An 8581-nucleotide genomic window follows, 5' to 3' on the forward strand; every position below is an offset into this window, starting at 1 on the left:
ATGAAAACACCTAAACTTTACAGTAATGACAATCCAGGCGCACAAAACAAACATGAAGTTGATACAAACCGAAGATAACAACAATAGACATTAGACATTTGACTCCTTTAAAGTATATTTTCACTCCATAAATTCTCATAAAATGAGCGGTCCCCTCATGTTTATTCGTCAGTATGATTATCCGCAATATCTGCGTTCCCACATCAGACCCCCCCCCCCCCCCCCCCCGGGGCTTCACCGCCCTCCCCATGTTTAGCCCCGCCCCCCGCTCTAACCAAACATTTGCATGTAAAAAGACATAAGTCACCGAAACCTTAATTATGTCAAAATAAAATTGACCGCACTAGGACAATGTTGTAACAAAAGATGCGTTGAAAGAAAGACAGTCGGCTTCCGAAATGGGAAATATTCTGGATAATGTATGTGATTCAAAACTTGATAGAGTGTCTGCAAAGTTGAACAAGTTAGAAGAAACTTTCTGGTCAATCTTTGAGCCCTTTCTACCTTCGTGGAGGGGAATGAAGTGGTATCGAGGAGGAAAACGCCGAAAGGTCAGGACTCTACTTTTCCTCATGTAACTGTCGCATTAGTCGTCTATTTTTTCGTTTGTTTTTGAACAGTTTTCTCTGTTTCATACGGTTTTTTTGTCCTTTCTCGAAAGCAGTACCAGTAGCGTGTAGTTAAACGGAGACGTTGTGGTAGTTTTCATGGCGTAAGTAACCACGAAGACAAAAGTGTGGAACATTTATCAATGAACTAAAACAGGGAAACGCACTAAAGAGGGAGGACACGCGCAATGGCAGAAAAGGAGACGGAGAGTAAAGCGGCTGTTTATCGGAGCGTCTCTTTCAAAAAGCTGGAAAGCTGCAAGGTAAATAATAGCGGTCGGGGAGCCGAGGATCAACACCACAAATCAGAGGGTTCGGAGAGCGGAGCCCTTCCCCCTCAGGGCGCCGAGGCAGCGGCCGAACACGCGCAGCCCTCGCACGCGCACAGCGCTACTGTGGCAAGAAAAGTTTCCAAATTCTCAGCAGCCACCCTCTCGACCGCAGAGCTAAAGAAAGGCTTCGCTCACCCCTCCGTCCGCCTGCTCTCAGAGAGGTTCAGACCGTCTACGCGGAACTCGACGACAGACCCGAACACTGGAGTTCTTAAATCCGCAACTTCACCGGGAATTCAAACTACAGACGACTCTTTACACGACACTGGATGCGTGTCTGACCAGAACAAAGATCCTTCAGAAGTTCCAGCTGACAGATGTTGGGAGCGCAAGTGTTATTCAGCTCAGGAGTCCGTGTCCGGCTCTGATTCAGACAGAGGTCAAAGACGGAGGGTTGGCAAGACTCCAGGTGGCACACACGCAGGTAAGAGCAGCTATCCTGAAATGACTGATACTTCTGTGAACTGTAGCAGTAATACGCTATATTCAGAAGATGATGTTTTTGTCCTAGGAGTTTCGACATACAAGTCTCGTCGCAGCTATCGCTCCCCCCATGGTGAAACTATTCACGTTGACTCAACCTGGCCAAGTGTTACAAAAATACGCAAGTTGTTTGGGGATGGCAACAGAAAGCCGCACAGGTCAACGTCAGACGCAGAAGACGTGAAATCGACTGGCGATCATGTTCATCATTCCTTTAGCGCACAAGACAGCAGCGTCTCCTTAGGCAGACGTAGAGACGGGCGGGACACAACCAGCTCAGATCATGACACTAATAGCCTGTCTGTAGATTCCCAAAACCACACAGACAGTAGGTATCAGGGCACTGACTCTTCTTTTAGCACGGAAAAGTACTCTTATGGTGGTGATCGTAGAAAACGGCCTCCAGATTTAAGAATCCAGGGAAATACCAGAGAGGGAGCAGAGATCAGGAGTGACGGTGAACTCCGACCCTCTCCCCCGACACCCCCGCCTCGCAGCAGCTCCATCTGTCAGCCTCCCCGATCCCGCTTGTGCACGTACGGCGAGGGTAGGCAGACAGCAGCGCAGTCGCCACACGGTTTGCACTCCCAGCGTAGCTCCTCCCAACCTCAGGCGGGCCCGTCGGCAGACGCAGCCGGCGCTGGTGGAAGGCTGAGCTCCGGAGGAGAGGAGGACGGGCCCGGAGGACGGGCGGGCAGGAGCCGAACCAACGGCGAGACGAGCACGCACGGGTCTCGGAACAAACATGGCACATGGACCAAGCCTCTGCGCCGGTCCTCAGGCAGCGAGGAAGACGGTTTTGCAGGGTTAGCTCACCACGGCAGAGACGTTCGCCGCCGCTCCTTGAGGAAAAAGAAGAAAAGCAGCAGCAGCCGAGACGATGGGGAGTCGGATGACAGCGACGGGCAGCCTGTGACGATGGAGCGTCCCGAGTGTCAGCAGCAGGCCTGTAATTCACAGACAGATGGCCGCAGGTTTGAAGGCTTGCGGTCCAGGGCTTGGCAGACACAGGAACGAGGGCATCCAGTACAAGGTTCCTTCCTGGTTCAAGACGGTTACAGGCCCCTATATAAAGGCACTGAGGGAGAAAACAGCACTGGATCTGTCCCGCATGTGTCCCGCGTATCGAAGGTAAACATCCCCTCATTTCTTTGCAGTCCTTTGGAGTCACGGAGTAGCAGCAGATACTCCAGCACTGAGACTCTGAAGGAAGAAGATCAGCCAACATGCACTTCCTCATCTTCAGTCCTAAGCAAGACGTATCACGGTAATGCCACTATGTACCGCTCGCCCAGCTTTGGCCATGGAGATAACTTTTCTCGCGCCCCTGTTCGAGTTCGGCCTAGGCTAGTGCCTAGCTTATGTCCAGGAGAGCGCATCTCCAAAACCAAAGCATCTCACAGCTCTGTCATTAACGAAAAAGCCACAGAGAGGATTTCCACATCAAATCCTGATATTGCCTCAGAGACCCTGAAGCTGCTAAATTACCTGAAGACAGATTTACCAGGACTGAGGATGAAAAGGAGAGGGCAAGACGACGAGGAAGGTCTGAAGTCCAGCGTCCAGGGTGTTCAGGGCACATCAGCTGCGTACAGAGTGGGCTCCAGACCCCCAGGGCTCACCACCAGACGGCCCTCACTGAAGGACCTTACTGCCACTTTGAGAAGGGCCAAGTCTTTTACTTACTCAGATATGCCATTGGGGCGGCGCTATTCTGCGAGCGGGTCAGCTGTGAGGAGTTCTTCTGAACAGAGACTGGACTGTGAAAGGGATGGAGATCAGACCGTGGTCTCTGACAGGGAGGTGGAGAGTGATGATTGCAGGGGGGTTTATGGCTACGAGGAGCCAATGCCTACCCCTCTACAAGAGCGCTACGTTCAAGAAGCAAGACAGGTAATAAGAGATATTTGTCAGATGAGTGCTGGCAAGGAGGAGGACGATTTTGATGACAATGTGCATTTTAAAAGAAAAGAGAATTTTGGCATGGAAGAAAATGGTAAAGAACCAGATAAGATGAAGCAGCAAGACACTAAAGATGAAAAGATTTCGGTTGCTGGATATAAAGAACAGACAGATGTTGGAGAAAGTGAAAAGTGCTTACCCAAGAGAAGTTTTGAGGAGAACATGTTCTGTGACAAGTCACTGGATGAACTTTCTGGCCATGAGTCCAGTCTGACAGACGAAGGAATAGTCACGGAGCCTGAGGTCGGCTCATCCAGAGGGACTCCGTCCAGCACAGACCTGCTGGGTGAGACGCTCACTGCTTGGACTCCTTCTGGACTGTATGAAGAACAGTGGCCTGGTATGACTCCAGAGAAGAATCCCGCCAGTCGGGCCCCCTCTGTAAGGACGGAATATGAGGCCGTGGCCATAGGAGGGGATGTAAGCATCGGTAAACATGTAAACCAGGTGGCTTTAGAGGCCCCGCCTACTCCCGGTGCTCTTCGAAGACGGAGGAAGTTCTCCGCAGCTGGAAACAATGGGTCTGACTCCAGCAACGGGAGCAACGGGGAGTCGAACAACGAGTCAGCGTACCGTTCCCTTAGCGATCCCATGCCGCACCGCCACCGGCCCGTAACGGATGACGGCAGCAACAATTTCTCCGTGGACAGCAACTTGCTTGGTTCGCTCTCCCTGAGCTCCAAGGCGGGCATGGGCGTGGACTCGTCGGCGGCCGACCTGTCCGAGTGCACCTGCAGCGCGGCCAGTGACCTCTCGGTGTGCAGCGACGTTCTGAGAGACTACAGCACCGTCATCCACAGCATCGTGCACGAACCCGGCGCCATGGACAGGCTGACCGACGAGAAGGCGAATGGAAAAACGGTGAAGAAGAAGAGCTTCAGTGACCCCAGCAGACGTGGAGAACTGGCCACCCAGATGGCCGACGTCCAAAGGGATCCAAAGGAGGCCGTTAATGAGCTGGAGCAGCCCATCCCGCCTTCCAGCAGTGAGCCAATTTTGTCGGAACAAAGAGACGAGCTCTGGGAGCTCAACGGCAAGCAGACGCAGTCATGTTCCAGTAGGAGGGCTCGCTCCCAGTCAGAGCACGCGCTGCCGTCCCATCTGGATCGCAACGGCAATTCTAAGATGGATGATGAGGAGGCTCAAAGCTTCCCCTTTGATCCGAAGCTGGCCCAGGTATTGTCTCCATGCATAAGTCGACGCAACTATAAGAAACGTACGCACAGAGTCACAAATCCGCAGTCCTGTGATGACGGGGAGGAGTTGGGGGAGGAGGAGGAGGAGGATGTTGAAGATCAGGCTGTTGAAGATCATGTGGACAGGTCCACATCCATCCAACTCACTCCACCTAAAACCAGGCCCAAACATGTTCGCCATACCAGTGAACCTGCCATGTTTGTGCCCATCATGCCCACCAACACCCACACCACCCAAGACAGGCGAGGTGGAACCTTCAAGACCCCAGCTACCCAGCCCCCCATACACTGCCAGGGGGGAGGAACGCCATCCCTGGAGGACGTGACCGAACAGTACAGCCTGGCTTTGAATCCATCTGAAGGGACTTCAGATAGCCCTGCACCTGGTGATGGAGCTGTCGTCGAGGGCATCGGGTCCGTTCCTGCAGCACCGACCGGAAACATTGAGCCTCAACTGGAGAGGAAGTCCAGTGAAGAGCTGACCCCTGCTCCACTTAAAACCAAACCTCGAGTGGTAAGTGACAATTTCTCCTCTGTCTGTTATTTTATTGATCCATCTTGTCACGTCAGCGTGTGACTTGGATGAATTGCATGTGTGTGAATTGGATGTGAGTGTTTATGCCAGCATTCTTGCCTGTTACTTTGTTTTGTTGAGATTGTTGGCACAGAGAGGAGATATCTGGTTTGGGAAGGTGGTTTAAACTGAAACAGCCGCTAAAGTGTTTGGTGAAAATTTCTAAATTGATAGTAAAGTGAGACGAGTTGTTTTGCAGAGTTCTCACATTAGTTTCAATTAGATTCTGTTGTAGTGCTGTCCTGGACCGTGTTAGGCTATGTCATAGTGATAAATCACCCTGAGGAAAACTTGGACAGACTTTAGGTAGGTGTGTGTGTGTGTGTGTGTGTGTGTGTGTGTGTGTGTGTGTGTGTGTGTGTGTGTGTGTGTGTGTGTGTGTGTGTGTGTGTGTGTGTGTGTGTGTGTGTGTGTGTGTGTGTGTGTGTGTGTGTGTGTGTGTGTGTGTGATATGTCTGGTAGGGTGTTCATGTTTGCCCATGCGTCTGACTGTGTCTGTATTTGACAAGACATGTTGTTGTCTCTGATTCCAGTGCACTGAATTTATGGCCTAAGGTTTGTTATTGTCTGAATGTGATTGAAAGAACAGATACAGTGTTTCTAAGAAAATTTAAGGGCTCTTATTTGGTCCACCTTCCCAACAGTGTGTGTGTGTGTGGGGGGGGTGAAGAGAGAGAAAGCGAGTAGAGAGGTGTGTGTCTGCTTTATAAGCCTAACTTTCACTAGTATGTGTGCTTTTTGGGGGGCTTCACTCTTTGAAAAGTCATGTTCAAACCTTCTTTCTTGGCATGCTGGGGACTGATCACTTTATCTTGTGTATGAGATGATGATTTAGCACAGAGAGTAGTTCATCTTTATTCCACGCTTTAGCCCTTTGTCGTGTAGCTTTTGTGGTTACATATTTCCTTCAGATTTTGTGAGGAGGCTGTTTTGTGTACATCATGCTCTGTATACTTCCAGGTGTGTAGACATGGTCTGTGGATGTCCAGGTGTGTAGACATGGTCTGTGGATGTCCAGGTCTGTGGATGTTCAGGTTTCCATGCGGTGCTCCATTAGGATGTGGGCGCCATAGTGTTTCAGGTTACCGGCAGCTTTGTAGATCTTGTATAAGGGCATGTTGGTATGAGAGGGCGGAGACATATTTCAAGGAGCAGATTTGCATCACATGTTTGCCAAATGTATCTTGGGCCCTGTCTCCAAGGCTCTGAGGTTTTATGACCTCTATTGTAATGTCATTTCCATCACTTTCTCGTGACACTGTTGAGGCCTTGTGACCACAATTGGTACTTTCTTCCAGATGGAAGAGCGTGATGTCACCACTGACATCAATGATGCCCGCTGGGTTAAAGGCAAAGATGACACGGGCTTAGATTTGCCATGTGTTGGTTAGGTTAGTCACAACATAAAGCCTGGGTGTGGGCCCGTGTGTGCGTGTGCGTGTGTGTGACAGAGCTGCCGGCTAAGCATTCCTTCTGGAGAGTGTGAGGCAAGTCATCTGTGTGCCCACCCAAACACCCTCTGAACCACACGTGGTGTGTAACAGGCGGGACACTCCCTCAGTGTGGGGCAGCAAGAGCACCTGTATTATTAATCTGATGGGTTACTGTACACCACTCTGTATCATTTTATTACCATCAGAGAATATGAATAGTGTTGATTACTTACATGACATACCTAGTGTGCATTATACCAAAATAAATTAGGAAGTTGTGGGTCTAAAATGCAGTGGAGTAGGACATGGAACTCAATATTTTCAAAGCATGTTATGTGAAAATGTTCCTGAGGTACCAGAGTTGAAGGGTCACTGCAAGACAACACGGCCGACACACAGGAGACCTCGCGCCTGTAGAACCTCATCTCATCGGCAGGAGTGTGGCCATCACCGAGAGGAGGATTGAGTGTGTGTGTGTGTACATGCTTGTGTGTGTGTGTGTGTGTGCGCATGTTTAAGCAGTAAGCTTCTTAACGTCTTAGCTAGCTCCTGAAGCATAACCAACACCACCCAGGCTGTCCTGTTCGCCCCAGTAGGACCCCGCGGTGCCACAGCCCTGACGGCCCTGCCTGGCGTGTGTGTGTGTGTGTGTGTGTGGGGGGGGGGGGGGGGGGGGGGGGGGGGGGGGTTGGGTTGGGATTGGCAACAATGTGCTGCTAATATTGTCCTCCCCAAAGGTTCTGTTTATAGCCAATGCTGTTTATAGGAGTTCTCTCTCTTTCTCGCACTCACACACATGCATACATTTGGAGAGGTAAGACTTTGCCTTTAGCATGTATTTTTAGTGGCATGCGTTGTTTATATTGAGAACAACAGAAGATGAACTTAAGGTCATTCGTTTAGAATAATCTGCTAAGAGCCCAGCAAAGGTTTGTGCCAGAAAGATGTATTCATGTAGACGTGTCTCTCTGAGAATAGTCTCCGAGACAATTTGCTGCTGTTTGCGTACATGTGTGCATGCACGTGTGTGTGTGTGTGTCCGTGTGCGTGCATTCATATGTGTCTGAGTGCATCGCTGGAGTCTCAGCCAACTCCTTTGACGCCGGCCTTGTGGAGTGATCCTTTGCAGACAGGAAGCCGGGGAACAGAAACAGGAAGTTGTTGTGGTTGCTGATGTGCTTGATGAGTTGCAGGGGCGGGTGCTGGGAAATAAAGTGTGCCAGACTCGAGAGCGTTCTCCCACCCGCCCCACAGTCCGACACCCCCCCCCCCCCCCCCCTCTCTTCCCTTTCCAAATCTCTAAGTAGGACTGTATGTCATTTGCTAATAGTTATCACAACACTGTTCTTTGCAGTACTGATACTGCAGTTTGCCTCCTGCAAATGACCTTTAACGAATCACAAGATGTTTTCATTCGCACCGTGTGCATTCGGACCATTTTCAGATGCTCCACATGAGGGTTCTGTGGGGGTTTAGATGAATGTGAGCATTCACAGGATCCAACAAGCAGAAATAGTTTTGGTCAGAATGATGCAGGCTGATCTTCTGCCTTGTGACGACAAGAGTGCAGCAATGTGGTTTTAATATATTGAGAGGAATAGTGCAGATGCAATATGTAGTAATATAATCACAATACGTAAAAAACAAATGGGTTCCTTCAACACACACACCCACAAACTTATTACTGATTACTCATTAGTGATACTGTACAGTTTTAAGTGTATCCAGTTAGCAATGTCGTATATGTGTGAGCGTGTGTTCGAGAGAGAGTGATGCAAAATGTCCTAAATGCCAATTTGAGTGTGGAGGGTGTGTTTACCCTGATTAAGTGTGATCCCCAGCAGAGACGTGCCTGGTGTCAGAGAGGACCTTCAGGGCTCTCCGCTCCACCCACACCCTGGCCGTCCAATCACAGTTCACTCCCACGCTCTCCTCTCTTCCATCTCCTTATTACTATCAGATGTTTCACCGGTGCATTCTGGGATTTTTGTAA

The 8581-nt window shown here is 50.1% G+C and overlaps 1 protein-coding gene across 1 annotated transcript; it reads left to right on the forward strand.

The window, feature by feature from the left end:
- The first annotated feature begins 263 nt into the window (after positions 1-263).
- Positions 264-8581, forward strand: LOC143508647 (uncharacterized). Its single transcript, XM_076997309.1, has 5 exons — positions 264-551; positions 662-1364; positions 1452-5095; positions 6454-6541; positions 8430-8581. Exons 2-5 carry the CDS (start codon positions 797-799, stop codon positions 8579-8581), a joined length of 4452 nt encoding a protein of 1483 aa, XP_076853424.1. The 5' UTR covers positions 264-551; positions 662-796.

Source organism: Brachyhypopomus gauderio, chromosome 2 (genome assembly GCF_052324685.1).
Source record: "Brachyhypopomus gauderio isolate BG-103 chromosome 2, BGAUD_0.2, whole genome shotgun sequence".
Classification (NCBI taxonomy): Eukaryota; Metazoa; Chordata; class Actinopteri; order Gymnotiformes; family Hypopomidae; genus Brachyhypopomus; species Brachyhypopomus gauderio.

Coding starts and splice junctions, on each gene's coding strand:
- LOC143508647 (XM_076997309.1), top strand. CDS start 797: ATGGCAGAAAAGGAGACGGAGAGTAAAGCGGCTGTTTATCGGAGCGTC. Junction 5,096..6,453: donor TTAAAACCAAACCTCGAGTG/GTAAGTGACAAT, acceptor ACTTTCTTCCAG/ATGGAAGAGCGTGATGTCAC. Junction 6,542..8,429: donor CTTAGATTTGCCATGTGTTG/GTTAGGTTAGTC, acceptor TGTGATCCCCAG/CAGAGACGTGCCTGGTGTCA.